This window comes from Sinocyclocheilus rhinocerous, unplaced genomic scaffold (assembly GCF_001515625.1).
Source record: "Sinocyclocheilus rhinocerous isolate Xijiao unplaced genomic scaffold, SAMN03320098_v1.1 scaffold11081, whole genome shotgun sequence".
In the NCBI taxonomy this organism is placed as follows: Eukaryota; Metazoa; Chordata; class Actinopteri; order Cypriniformes; family Cyprinidae; genus Sinocyclocheilus; species Sinocyclocheilus rhinocerous.
In genome coordinates this window covers 20,505-36,235 of record NW_015624538.1, presented here as the reverse complement: position 1 = coordinate 36,235, position 15,731 = coordinate 20,505, and the positions used below count along the sequence as shown (strand labels likewise).

Below are 15,731 nucleotides of genomic sequence, written 5' to 3'. Positions count from 1 at the left end.
TGCGAACGCGGGAATCGTTAAGCAGAAACGAAATGCACATGTCTTCTAGAAATAGCCGATTATTGGAAATTTGGAACCGGTTCTAAAATGGAACCAGTTCTCGATACCCAACCCTATAATTAGTGCTGTTATTTTCCTGTTTATTGCTGCTTTGAAACAATTTATGTTGTACAAAGTCAACATTTATTTATTTATTGAAGTAAATGTGATTTGACGTCTAAAACAGGGGACCACAAGACTTAAAACAATTTAGTATATATAATTTAATAAATAATTTAATAATTTTAATTCACCCCCCTCAGCAACTGGTTTTATTTATTTATTCATTTATTTATTTATGTATTTATTTAAGAACCAAGATTCCCACCATCTTCAAAAACCTACATATATTTTGAAAATTAGATTTTTAGACTTATACTAATCGTTGCCTGGGTTGCGTACGTATGTGTGGGGCGGAGCTATCAAAATAGGGGCAAGACCCTTTTGGGGTAGGGGCGTGTTTGTTTTGGTGATTTCAAATATCAACATTGGCTACCAGAAATCCCTTACTCTGCCTTTAATTTACATGACTTTTCCATCTCAATGGCCATTTTTATAAAGCATGTACTTTTTTCTATTTATGCCAAGCTCTGAAGCATTGTATCATGTAGAAATTGTAATAATAGTTAATATTTTTTAAAATCCTTATCTTTAATCCTTATCCAATAAATCGCAAACGAATAGAAAAGTCATGGGGCCTTTAAATGTTTTTGTGGACCGGTATTATAGTTAACTAAAACTAGAAGCATAAAAAAAGTCCCTAACCTGAAATAAAATCAAATAAAATATAAAAAAAATCAGCAAATTTTAAATATTAAATATAAAAAAAATGTTTCAGCTAGCAACATTTCTCATTTTAATTTAGTTTAACTTTATGTACTAAAATTAAAATGGTAACACCTGTAAAAAAATAAAATAAATTACTAAAACTTGATCTAAAATTTAAATTAAAGCAGAAAATATAAAAAGAAAATGAATTTAAAATAATGATAAAAACTGTAATAGTATATTATCTATATATATATTATATCTTTATTTGACCCTCTAACTCTAGCACTCTCTATTCTAATTCTATTCTTTAAAAAAATGTGTCCCTTTTAGACTTGCACTCTATTCATTTGCTGCTTGTTTTCTTTATAAAAAAAACTAACACTAGCTTTCTAATCTTTTTGTATTCTGTTTTCTTTTCATTTATTATACAATTACCACAAGCAAAAAAGACCTCTAACACTAGCTTGCTCTATTCTTTTTCTATTCTATCTGTTTTCTTTTTATTTATTATATTATTTTAAAAACCCTTGCTACGTGTGCTGCATTAAGCTTAACTGAGACTTGTTATAGCACTCGCGTATCATTGCTCTTTTGTTGATTTTGATTGCTTCCATCGTCCTCATTTGTAAGTCGCTTTGGATAAAAGCATCTGCTAAATGATTTAATGTAATGTAAATGTATAGTAACGATACTAAATGGGGGACCTTTGAGTCAAAAAGGTTGAGAGCCACTGAAGTAGTGCTGTCCTGAACTAGTTGAGCTGCAGGAACCTGAAGTAAACTAAATGTAGAGAAAATCAATGATAGTTGTGCATATGAATAATAGAAGGGAGTTTTGATGTGATGTGTTTGTTGTGTTCAGGATCAGCGTGTGGTGACCAAGCGCTCGGGGCCCGGAGGACTGAGAGACGGAGAGCAGGAGAAGAATCCGGGATCGAGCGTCTTCAGCATCGGGAGAGGAAAGAGACGGCAGCTGCTCGTCACAACATCAGGAAACATCAAGGTGAGACTGAATCAACCTTCCTCTTGTTCTCTGACTGCATTTTGTCCTGTGAGCTCTTTAAAGTCGACTGCACAAAAGCCATTAGGCACTAGATGTTAGACTCCTTTCAAATCTTCTGTAGAATCTTAGATGTGGGGGTTTTATTTAATAAACTGCTCGTTTTGGGAAAGTCCCATTTTCTCTCTTTGATGACTTTGATTACCTTTAATGATGTCATGCAATCTGTTCATACTTTGAACTAGGGCTGAGCAATTAATCTAAATAAAACCTAAATAGTGACATTCTTCCCAAACATGAGAAGCACTTATAAACTAGCTGTTGTCAACAAAAGAGAAGCTATAAAGGCTCTTTTTGCTTTTCTGCCCAAATAAAAGCTTAATGATTTAACATAAAAAAAATATATATATTATTACAGCCATAAATATTAGTATTGTTATTTTACAGATGTACTGTAAAATACAATTACTTTTACATTATTTTTCTTAAATAGTATTTTTACAGTTGAAATCAGCATTGTTTTTGTATCAGTATAATTTTTTCAATTTTAATTAATATTTTGAATTAGTTTTTATTTTTGTTATTTTTATGTTTCGGTTTTTGTTTTCATTTCATTTTTAATAATTTTGTTGTGTTTTTGTCATTTTTATTTATTTATTTATTTATTTATTTTAATCTGTCTGTAAAGTTTTTATTAATTTTATTTCATTTTTAGCTTTATTTATTTTGAAAAATGTAATTTTGTCTGAAATGAAATATTTAAATATTTTTATATATTATTTTATTTCTGTTGAAGTTTTTTTTATTTTTTTTTTATAAAAAAAATCCTTACTTAAAACAAAACTAAAATCAAATATTAAATGTAACTAAAATAAAATATTTTTAAAAACGTATTTTATTTGATCTAGATGCCAAGGCAACATTTCCCATTTTAGTTTAGTTTAACTTGATCTACAAAATAAAAAAAAGAAAAGAAAGAAACTGCAAAAAAAAAAAAAAGAAACTATATAGACATAATATATAATGTGAACAATTAATATAGTAATTATTTCTTATTTTGTTTAAAATTAAGTAATAATAATAATCATAAAATTAGTAACCGTTATTATTATAGGTATTATAGAAATACAATCACACAATTTTTGTCCAAATTTGTGCAGCCTTACAAGCAAGCACAGAAAACGAATCACATTTTAAGTCGCAATCGTAATTTCATAAGAAAAATCACTGTTTTTAAACTACATCATGTAGCCCAACTTTGAATGTTGTCGTCAGCAACTTAATGTCAGACACAACTCAGGTTAAAGCATGCATTTCAGTGCTGTTAGAGAGTGTTTTATCATGTTGTTTGAGGGGACGAGGGTGTTCGGTGAAAGAAAGGACAGAAACCGGCCCGTGAGTCCAGCGAGGTTGAAGTCCTGTGCTGAGGAAGAACTGGAGTCCAGCAACACACGAGGAAAACAGCGACCTCAGTCTGCAAAGAGAGTCACGGAGGTGAGCAGACGTGCTTGTGGTGTCCTGTCTGATGTGTGTTTAGCAGCATGTGTCTGGGACGCCCTCTTCATTTTGTTCTCAAGCCTTGCTGCTGTAAATAGATTGAGACGGAGCTGATCATAAGAGCCGGGCTCTTGGCAGGAGTTTGTGTGTCTATTCTGCTGTTCTGGTGGATTCCACACATCACCAGCATTTACGCTGTTTCTCTTTTGTTTGTGTTTGTGTATTTTACCTCTGCCTGCTTTACACTACCGTTCAAAAGTTTGGGGTTGACAAGATTAAAAAAAAAAAAAAAAGTATCTTCTGCTCACCAAGGCTGCATTTATTTGATCAAAAATACAGTAAAAATTCTGAAATATTATTAAAATTTCAAATAGCTGTTTTCTATGTGAATATATGTTAAAATGTAATTTATTTATATAATTTTCAGCATCATTACTCCAGGCTTCAGTGTCACATGATTCTTCAGAAATCATTCTAATAATTCTAACTGAAACATTTCAGTTGTGCTGCCGAATATTTTTGTGGAAACAGTGATGGTCTTTACTTTAAATTTTTTCAAAAGTGCTAATTTCCTTAAAAAAAACTCTTCTGTAAAATATTAAATACTATAAAGACATAATAAGTGTTAATTTCCTTAAAAAAACATCATCCTTACTAGAAATAAAACTAAAATTAATATTTAACTAAAATAAAATGTTAAAAAACATTTTATTTAAAGGCTAAAACTGTAATAAAAAATATTAAAAACTATAAAGACAATAAAAATGACCTCAAAAAGGAATTAAAATGACAAGTAAAACTCTGAAATAAAAATGAAAAATACCAATTCAACAGAAAATACGTATTATAAAACTGAGAGTTCCGGTGCTTGATTCTGATTGGCTGAGCCGCGTTCGAAGCTGTTGTAAATTACTCTACAAAGTAACATACACCTTTGTTTACTTCTGTGTGTTGCTCGGCAACCACTTTGTTGCAACCACAACTGTTTCTATTTTCAGCATCATTACTCCAGGCTTCAGTGTCACATGATTCTTCAGAAATCATTCTAATAATTCTAACTGAAACATTTCAGTTGTGCTGCCGAATATTTTTGTGGAAACAGTGATGCATTTTATTTTTCAGGATTCTTTGATGAATAGAAAGTTCAAAGAACAGCATTTATTTGAAAAAGAAATCTTTTGTAACATTATAAATGTCTTTGGATGTCATTTTGGATGAAAATTTTAATGCATCCCTTGATGGATTCAAAAATGTGTTCATTTATTTATTTTAAAAAAGCATTTTCCTTACTTAAAGTTCAAATAAAATAAGACTTAAAAAAAAAAATATATATATATATATATATTTCTATTGGTGTTATTGTAGTAAATTTGAAATACTGTTACAGTTTTTGTTAATATTTAGAATAGATTTTAATTTTGTATTTTCTGTTTTCTTTAATTTTAGTTTTTTGTGTGTTGCTCGGCAACCACTTTGTTGCAACCACAACTGTTTCTGAGGAGCTACATTGTTTGGTGGAAGAATACTGTTTTTATTAATATCATTACACTTTATTTGCTCCGTTTTATTTTGTAAATCCGTACTACCTATATGGAATAACCGTTTTATAAAAGCAATAAGCCCCGTGAAGCCGTGGTTTACAATGAATTTATAACGGCTATAGGGGTTTTAGTCACTCCACTTTGCGTCGTACCTAACAACGCCCCTTAGCTGTTATAAATTCGCGGAGTGACTAAAACCCCTTTAGCTGTTATAAATTCACTGTAAACCACGGCTTCTTGGGGCTTATTGCTTTATTAAAATATCCCCAAACTATTAAATTCTAGTGTAAGAAAGCCGACCCCCGAAGCAGTTATTAGGGCTGTAGTTTAGCGTCATGTCTGTGAGATTGTCACTGATGTGTGGGAATGTCAGGGAGTGGACAGATGTGATGTTGTGTTGTGTTGTGTTGTGTTGTGTTGTGTTGTGTTGTGTTGTGTTGTGTTGTGTTGTGTTGTGTTGTGTTGTGTTGTGTTGTGTTGTGTTGTGTTGTGTTGTGTTGTGTTGTGTTGTGTTGTGTTGTCTGGGAGGCAGCTTCTGTCCTCTGAAGTCTGAAAGAGCCGGATAATGCAGCCCATTGTGTGCTCGAGCCGAGGCTCTTTATCATCAGAGCTTTTGTCTGATCCAGCACACAGCCTCTTACACTGACTGAATGTGAATGTGGATTCTCAGCAGCAGCGGCGCCTTCAAGTATATGAGCTCACTTAGTTTAAATCAGAGTTATTTTAGTATTATTTTTATGCTATTATAGTATATGTATTAACATTTTTAATTAGATTTAGTTTTTATGGTTTCAGTTTTAGTGATTTTATTTTCTTCTTTTTTTATATTTCTCATTTATTTTTATTACAGTTTTAGTAATTTTAGAACTTCAAAGTAAGCTTATTGTAATTCAGTTAGTTGCCAAGGCAGCATTTCTAGCTTTAGTTTTGATTTTTAATAGTTCTAGTTAACAATAACAACACTGGCCATAACACACGTGTTGCTATGTTGTTTCTAGGACAGTCTTTTAAAATATTTTTATTTGGCTTTAATGTATTTTCATTTTAGTTTTAGTAATTTTAGAACTTCAACTTTAACTTATTTTATTTCAATTAGTTGCCAACAGCATTTCTGATTTTGTACTGATTTCATTTTTTGTTTTTGGCTTTTTTTAATTCTTTTTATTTTTTTTATATTTCTATATTATATTATATTTAGCTATTAATTTATATTTAATTTCAGTTTTAGTAATTTTAGTACTTCAGCTTCGAATTATTTCCAATTTCTATTTTTCATGTAACTATTTTAAGTTTAAGTTTTAAATATATTTATATTTTAGTTTCCTTGAATTTTATTTAAATTTAAAAAAAAAAGTGATTTAAGTTTTAGTAATTGTATTATATATATTTTTTATTTTTATATTTCTGTTTAGCTTTAATTTATATTTAATTTTAGTATCTCAACTTAAACTTATTTTGTAATTTTCATGTAAATATTTTAAGTGTGTTTTTAAAGGGGTTATATGATGTTGCTAAAAAGAACATTATTTTGTGTATTTGGTGTAATGAAATGTGTTTATGCGGTTTAAGGTTCAAAACACATTATTTTCCACATAATGTACATTATTGTTTCTCGTCTATGTGCCGCCTTTCTGAAACGCGTCGATTTTTACAAAGCTCATCGGTCTGAAAAGCGAGGTGTGCTCTGATTGGCCAGCTATCCAGTGCGTTGTGATTGCCTGAATACCTCAAGCGTGTGACGGAAATGTTACGCCCCTTAACACACTGATGCCGTCTCCCAGCACAGCGAGACAAAACCAATAAAACCCATTACAAACGAGGCATTCGTTGCATCCAGTGGGGACATAATTACTGATTATAATGACTTATACTGTGTTTTTACGCGTTGCGTTGCGTATCGCGCCGCGTAAACATAAAACCATGTCTGCATTTGTGATCGGAGAAACGACAAACAACAAGCGCTACTCGCGTTTGAATCATCAGTGGCAAATTCTTTAAATATAAAAAACGTACTTACAGGCTGTGAGTCATGAAGCGCCAGACTGTCCTTGCAAAGTTGGAACTGCCCCACTTTATAGAACAGCCTTTGTGCACAGACTACTCTGCAGGTTCAGGAAACAGTCTTCCATAAAATGCGTCATTGATGTATTTCCTCAGCGCCCAGCACGGATCAGCTCCAGGCATGACGAAGCAGATATCGTCCTCTTTTGGAAGACCAAACAAAGTAGTTTCGCTTTCACAACAAAGCACACAGCGTCTTCACGACATGGCGCCGGCGGCAACAACAAAACTACAACGAGAATAAAAGTTACACCTTTTTTCTTTGCGTGAACATTTGGGCAGCGTTATGCAAATCTTCCCACATAGTGAGGTAGATATGTGGGGGCGTGTTAGAACGAGCCGTTTTAGGGGGGTGTGGCTGACTCTTAACTTTTATAAAGAATATCTCTTTGGATTTGAGACTTTAGTCTTTGCAACTTTACAGATCTTCTTTATGCACCAAGAGCTTGTAACACTCCAAAGAGAAAGGAACAATTGAAATCGCATCATATGACCCCTTTAAAGTAAAATTTATATTTGTTTTCCTTTAGCTTTACCAAACATGATTTTTACTAGATTTTTAATCATTTTTAATAGTGTAAGTTTTTTTATCTAATATTTATATTTTATTTTCCTTCAGCTTTATTTAAATTGCCAGAAGTGTTTTTAGTAGTTAACAATAACAACACTGGCCATCTGGGTGGTTGCTAGGTGCTTTAAAACCCAGTTTTTTAAAACCCAGTTTTCAGAGTGAATCAGGATATTTAATGAGAAAAAAGTAGGACAAAGCTTAATTTTTGCATGTTTTTAATATGACAGGTGGTTGATGCATAAGTCAGTTCTGACTTCATGCAGATTTCAGAAATCAGTTTATGCTATATTTTGAACCAAAGGACTATTTTAATAAGCATTTCCTGTCATATTTCTCTTGTATTTCCTGGTTTGTCATCACAGCAGCTGTTCTCGCAGCTGACAGACGGATTTTAATCATGTGAGTGCGAGTCGTGCTTTCACCGAGTCACAGATATACCGTATGTGGAAGGATTCTCCCATAATGCATCAGTGCAGTCGGCGTCAGATATGATTCCAGGAGAATGACATCATGACGCAGCCGTAACGCTGTGAGGAGAAGCAGCTATAACAGCAGCGTCGCTCTAAAATCACTCTCTCTTTGTCTCTCTCTCTCTCAGGGTTCATTGTATCTAATTAACATTTGGCCGCTCGTTCTTCTGAATAGGTTTATTATGCGGCTGATGGGAGCGCAGAGGCGATGTGCCAGGATGAGCGACTCTGTGTGCTCTCGTTTTGTCACAGTCTCTTTAGGACTGCGTTTATCAACTGGTTTTGCTTCAAGATACAGATTTTCAGGAGCCAAAATAGTACTTTGAAAGAAGAGAAAGAACCTTAAAAACCAACATTGAAATGGCATTAGCATTAACTGCACAGACTCAGTGCTGACACTTTACATTATTAATATAAAGTAACCTTTCTTAATGTATAAATAAATGCTGTAGTAATTTTCATTGTTAATTCATGTTAAAATAGATAACTATAGTTAACAAATAAAACGCTATTGTAAAGTGTTACTATAATAATATTGTAATTATAAAAATACTGTAATAAGTATTTTATATACTTTTGTTTTTTGTCACTGCAGTTGATTTTCTATTGAATTAATCTGGATTTTCTCTTGCCTTGTGTGGTTTTATTATGTTATAATGTTTTTATTTAATCACACCGGGGTTATTTTAATATCATTGAAATAATACTGTATACTGTAATACTGTACTGTAGTTTTTGTTATTTAATATTTTGAATTAGTTTTTGTTTTTATATTTTGCTTTCATTTCAAGGTTTTAGTCATCTTGTTTTTGCCATTTTTATTTTTGGTGATTTGTTGTTGGTTTTTTTATTATTCCTTTTCATTTCACTTTTATTTGACTGATTTAACAGGTTCATTTATGCTGAAGTACTGCAGAGCTTGATTGCATGCACAGACTTTAGCATCAACATCAAGTGTTTTCTCCTCCCTTTAAAAGTTATTTTCACTATTTATATATTTAGTCTATTTATTTTACTATCCTAACATCAGTATTCACAATGATATGGTTATATGCATTATTGCATTATTGAACTTTAAAGCTTCAGATGCACATGCTGCAGGGTGTTAAACATTGTTCTCTCTGAGAGGATCTCATCCTGATTGAAGTTTTCTAGCAGCTCTGATCATAACTTCACTAAAGCAAGTGCACTACTTACGTTTATTCACATGAGGGCAGTGTGTCTCTTCCAGTGTACAAAAATGCTCAATGCAGAGTGACCGTTATGTCCAAAATATTAGCCTTTTTACTGAAATAAATAGACCGCATATTACACCAATTCACCTGCCATGTAGAAATGTTAATGTGTTATGCCTTCATTTGATTGCTAGAAAAATGTCAATACACAACACAGAATTTCTGGGGGGAATAATCATATTATAGGATTTTATAGGACTCTAATAAATGAAAGTGTTTTTATAGATTCGGTTAATTACACATACTGTTTGATTATTAAAATTGTATTAAAGTATTAAAATGGAATACAGAAAAAATTTAAATTGAAAACAGAATTTGGTAAAAATAAAATGAAATTTGAAAAATAAACTAATAATAACAGTGAATAATTTCATAGGTCTCTAAAAATGTAATTTCTGTTCAACTTTTAATACATTGTTCTTAAATTAATGTAGAAGTTATGTGATTTTAATTAAGTAAACATGCCTTTTGATCATTAAAATTTAATTTTAACCATTAAAACGGAGTCCAGAAAAATAAAAATGGAGAAAGAAAATTAAAGCTGAAAAAATGGAATTAAAAAAAAAAAAAAAAATTCATAGGGACCTCCATATATGTGACCCTGGACCACAAAACCAGTCATAAGGGTACATTTTTCGAAATTGAATAAAAAGCTGAATAAATAAGCTTTCCATTGATGTATGGTTTGTTAGGATAGGACAATATTTGGCCGAGATACAACTATTTGAAAATCTGGAATCTGAGGGTGCAAAAAAAAAATCGAAATGTTGAGAAAATTGCCTTTAAAGTTGTCCAAATGAAGTTCTTAGCAATGCATATTACTAATCAAAAATTAAGTTAATTAAGCTAATCAAAATATCTTCATGGAACATAATCTTACTTAATGTCCTAATGATTTTTGGCATAAAAGAAAAATCAATCATTTTGACCCATACAATGTATTGTTGGCTATTGCTACAAATATACCCCAGCGACTTAAGACTGCTTTTGTGCTGCAGGGTCATATATATTACATGTATATGGGTATATATTGCTTTTTACTAAATATACATTATAGTAAACAGCAAATTTACTGTGTGTGTATATGTATATATAATATATAATAATATATATTAATGAGATGTTCGATTAGATGTCTAAAATGATTTGTGTTTGTGTTTTAACCGTAAACCTCTTCAGCTGTGAAATCATAGGTCTTGAAGTCTTGATTTGTAACAGTCCATTGTTACCATTGTCTCTCATCTGTGTGTTTGTTCAGGACGACTCAGAAAAACCAGATCAATGGAGTCAATGTGAGGACTCGTATGTCGTCCCGGTGAGAGCGTTTCCACACACTCTGTCTGAACGTCTAATTAAAGTAAACACAGAGATGTTCAGATGTCACTAATCATATTGTTTTTAAAGCGGAGGGGCGTAAACCTCTTTCCATGCATCTTCTCATATCTTTGTGTTCAACCAAACAGTATTTAACTGCAACTGCATATCGAATTAGACCGTTTCCACATGGTTGTGATCGACAGACTGCAGATTTTGCTCTGTATTTGACGCTCGAATGATCTGGCAGGTCACAGAGGCCGTCGCTGACCTGAACCTCGTCACATCCAAAGAAGAGCAGCTGGAGTATCTGCGGTGGAAGAAGGAGCGCGAGGAGATCGACCGCGAGCGCGTGGCCCGACACAAGAACGCCAGAGGCCAGTGGAGGAGAGCCTGGGACATGGAGAAAACCGATCTGATGTAAGCCAGAGGCCTGCGCCTGATTTCTCTTCTGGCGTGAGAGCAACTAACCTGCTTTGCTTTAGTTTGCACCTTGATTTAGTTTGATTTCTTCTTTCGTTTGTTCGTTTTCTGCATGTTTAACTGCCTCATACATGCATAAATCGCAGCTGTTTGAATCATAATGGCCTGGTTCTTCTCTGTCTGTCTTGACACCTTCAGATATCTTTGTTTTGTTTATTGGTCCTGAACTAAATGATTCAGAAATTCAGAAAACTTTTTGATGTTTTTGGTCATTTTTTTTGTTTTCTTTATGCTTGAAATGATCCAAATTATCTTTTAAGATTATTTTATCTTTAATAAATCATTCGATTACATTTCTGAAATCTGTTATCAAACAGAAGATTGTGTTAAAACAGTAATATTTAGCTGTTAATGCCGGTCAGGTATGTATTTAGTCATTATCTGTGTTTACATCCATGCATTTTTATGTAGATTTTGGGACATTGCATTTAAAAAAAAAAAAGTTGGATGGGAACACCAAGATGTGCATCAAATCTTAAAATGCACATTAAAAAATTATTTGCTCAATTGAAGTGGAAGTCATTTATTATGTAGGAAAAAGAGTCACAGGCTTAACATTTTTAGCCATAAATTTAAGATTTATGTATTTTAATTCCATCTAAAATGTCCATCTATTTGGATTAAACAGTACTAACATAAACTAATAAAATTAATGTGATGCATATTTGTCAGTCAGGCATAAATGAAATGGGTCACATTTCTGCACTCAAAAATCATGCTATAGTTTAAACCATTTAAAAAATTTTATTATTTAAATGAAATCAAATAAATGCAAATAGTTAATTTATTTGATTTTGTTTAAATAATCATATTTTCGTAATGCATTTATTCAAATTGCCTCAGAATCAGCATAAGTCTGTTCATTGTGATAATAATGAAATTGATTCAGTTAAAAAGTATGAAAATGGTAGCTGTGGAGCAAGCAGTATTCAATTAGTTTAAAAACATTGAAACCAATTGAAATAGTATTGATGATAAATATATAAACATGGTTATTGTGTATTTAAAACACATTCATTTTATTAGTACTGTTACAGAAATCTGTCCCGTTTCATTTATGTTTGACTGACAAATCTGCATCACATTAAGTTTATTAGTTAAAACTGTAATGCATGAGAATTTTATATGTAATTCAAATACAGAAATCATAAAATCGGGCCTAAATATTTTTTTTTTTAGGGTCTTTAACTGCAACTTCCATTTTTATTATTGATCATTTGCGGCAGTTTCCCAGGAAGTGACGATTTTGTTGTCTTGTGATGCAAGCGATGCTTTATTCGCAAATGTTTTATGCAATATTCCAATTTTCTGCAAATGTTCTTACTCTAATATGTTAAGTAAATCTTTCTACCTAACACAAGTACCCTAAAACAATGTCAAAATAGATATTGCAGCTGTTCTAAAATCTTGCCTATAGTTAATAGAGAAATTTCTCTTGTTATTGTCTAAATTTGCAGCAGTAATATCACAATAGGCGCTTTTCCACTATCGGGCCAGTGCTTTAAACGGGCCAGGCGGGGCTAATAGCCTCGAACCTGTAGCACCGAGGCAAAAATCACGCTGCGTTTCCACCGTCAGGCCAGAAGCAACGCTGCGCTTTACTAAAACCCGCCCTTTACACGCCTCTCAGGAACAACGTCACGCAACCCCATCATCTCACCAACAAAGAGAAGTTATCAGAAAACTAATAAAAAATAAGTCACTGGAACTAGCGCGATCACAAACCGAACATGATAAAAGCAGCCGTTTGTTTGCATGCTTTGTTAAAGATTTAAATCCAAAAGCATTGATGTTTTACAATAATAAGTGATACATTGATCATAATGAATTAATTTATCAGGATTGAAAATTAGTCACACAGAAATAAAGCGGTATGAACATAGCCTAACTACTCAGTCGAGTCTGTTTCTGTTTATTTGTAGTCACAGTATATACATCACATTTAGAAAGAATGATCATTTCTATATTTTTATAAAAGCTCCCGAACAAAAACCATATTATATTTTTGTGAGAGCTAAACTCTCGAGACGAGACTTATGACAGTTAAAATATGTAACTAAATAAATACACGATAAATACCATGAAGTTCACAAAGTCACATGGAGCAGGACTACTAGGTTGGACATGATGAACAGGATGGTTTTAAGTCACTACAAACAATACAAAAGAGAAATCAAACTCATGAAATTAATTCATCAATAAACATCAATATTGTATTCAATCCAAATAGGGACTAAATATCTAAACAATTCAAATAAACTAATTCAAACTATACAATTGGCAAATAGACTTACTTAACGCATCCTAAGGGAAGGACTCAAAGAACATGGTTGGGTGTCCATTCAAACCCACACCTCACCAATGCAAAAGGGACAAAGGAAGGAAGTAAGGTCTATTTATAGACCTTAACCAGGGGAATATGGGTAATGTAGTGCACCATATATGGAAATGTAGTTTACTAGGAATTGTGGGAGATGTAGTACAAAGGAAAAATAAGAAAAATTAGAAACAAGTGAGTCAAATTCACAACAATGGCTAGCGTGCATAGTCTTTTGCATCGCTTATAAATATTTCTGCCTTGTATGGTGATCATAATCCACATCGGATCAAGTTATTTCAAACACTCGCTGCTGTCTGAAAGTGAGTTTTGAGCTAAAATTATTTTTAAAGTCTTTAATGCTGGTGTTATCTGTTAACTTTAAGAAATGATCCGCGGCGCTGATGCTCTCCAGACCCGGAGACACGCCGCCTTTGTTCATAACCACTCCTTTAGCCCTAGCTGGCCCGCTTTGGCCCAAGGTTTTCGTCGGGCCAAAAAACCCGACGAGGAAGCACCGACGAGGCACGATCAAGCCCCGGGAAGTGACAGTGGAAACGCGACTGGCCCTGGCACGCACTAGCACGCCCGCTTTTGGCCCGACAGTGGAAACGCAGCTAATGATAATTATGACAAAGAAGCATCGCCATTGGGAAACGTGACGATGCATAATTCACTTCAAACTCGCATTCAGATCTGACTTAAATACCTCACTCTGACAAATGTTTTGCAGTAGGATTCATAAATGATCTTTGACATTTTAGCTGCACACATCAGTGAGCTGAACTCCTGTTTAATGTCAAAGAAGTTATAAAAGGTCCGTGTTTACGCTCTGATGACTGTAAAAGCTCTGTAGATGTCAAACTGCTCAAGACGTCTTGCCAAATCTCGTATCAGAGTTCAGCTAGTGCTGCTGTTCAATTAAACACGAGCTGATCCAGAAGAACTAGAGCTTGAGTGGGAAAGAGAATAGAAATAATATGGACTTCATATATACTGTATATTCATCTGTTGAAGCTGTTTTGGATTTGGTGCTTCTGGGAATGTTTATCAATCACGTCTCTTGTATGGCATTTCGGGTCAAATGTCTCCGTTCATTGAGCTCGTGAGACATGGATGACTTTAATTTAAGTAACCGAATCAAACTTTATTAGAATTAAAGGTCATTCTGGAAACGAAACATAGGGTTTGTCCTGTATTTGTGGCATAAATTCAGTACATTTACAATTGAGATTATAAGTGAGAGTTTTTAGATATTTTGATGTTATTTTTATTGATTTTTAAAGAAAATGTTTTATACAGTATTAAAGAAAAACGGGAAAAAATGGGGATATACATTCTGTAAATATTTTTAAAGCAAATATGCATTCATGAATGGACAGAGTCTGTACTTTCTGATAAGTAAAAAAGCATTTAATCAGTGCTATTACTAATGATGGTCGTCATTATTAATTCCATTATTATTAATTTGTTGGCATGAAATTAAAATGGACTTATATTGCTTTAATTCATGTTTCCGCTCTTAAACGGTTATAGTGGTTTAACTTGAAGAAATTATGACAGAAATATATTACTGTTGTACAGGGACAGAACTAAACATGCAGCCGACTGTCATTGAAGGGATAGTTCACCCTGAAATTTAATTTGTGTCATTATTTACTCACATGTTGTCTCAAACCTGTATTAATTTCTTTCTTATGCTGAACACAAAAGAAGATATTTTGAAGAATGTGGGTAACCAAACCGTTGCTGGTCCACATTGAATTTGATAGTAGGAAAAAATACTATGGAAGTCACTGGGGACCAGCAACTGTTTGGTTTTCCACATTCTTATGTTGAGCAGAAGAAAGAAACTCCTTTTTTCAAACTTTTGAGTGAGTAAATGATGGTATAAAAATAAAACACTATGACAGAATTGACAGACAGATGACAATTTTTTTTTTGGGGTGAACTATTCCTTTAATGTTAATAAAACAACAAAGCAAAGAGAATATATCTATATAGTGTTTTATTTTTATATTTGTTCATAGGGCTGGGCGATACAGCTAAATAAATTATCAACGATATAATGTTTCATGTCGTTCGGTATCGATAATTATTGACATTTTTTATAACCTTTTTTAAAACAAAGAGCAATGGAATTTTTTTTTTTAATTTAACCACTGTATTTTTAAATTAACCCAATTTATTGAGACAAACAATAAATATTTTTTTGTTTTAACAGTCAAACACACAATAAAAATTAAACAAATATCTAATTTCTAATGTTTATATGCAAATTAAATAGGTTTTAAGGAAACTTTTGTCTTGTCTCCCGAGGCCACAGGAGGACGCAACGAGCAAAATAATGCAGCACATAATGTCAACGCATGGAAATAGCTGTCTATAAAAAACGTGCATTACGTCTAAATTAACTCGTATAAATCAAATAAG

The 15,731-nt window shown here is 32.7% G+C and overlaps 1 protein-coding gene across 4 annotated transcripts in view; it reads left to right on the top strand.

Annotated features, from left to right (window-relative positions):
* The window catches only part of LOC107740864 (uncharacterized protein C15orf52-like), a 33,818-nt gene that overhangs the window by 8,473 nt on the left and 9,614 nt on the right, over positions 1–15,731 (top strand). For all 4 annotated transcript variants that reach the window (XM_016553390.1, XM_016553414.1, XM_016553397.1 and 1 more), the window contains exons 4-7: positions 1,672–1,812; positions 3,163–3,303; positions 10,443–10,499; positions 10,749–10,918. In XM_016553390.1, coding sequence (XP_016408876.1) covers positions 1,672–1,812; positions 3,163–3,303; positions 10,443–10,499; positions 10,749–10,918 — 509 coding nt within the window. The remainder of the gene's footprint in view (positions 1–1,671; positions 1,813–3,162; positions 3,304–10,442; positions 10,500–10,748; positions 10,919–15,731) is intronic.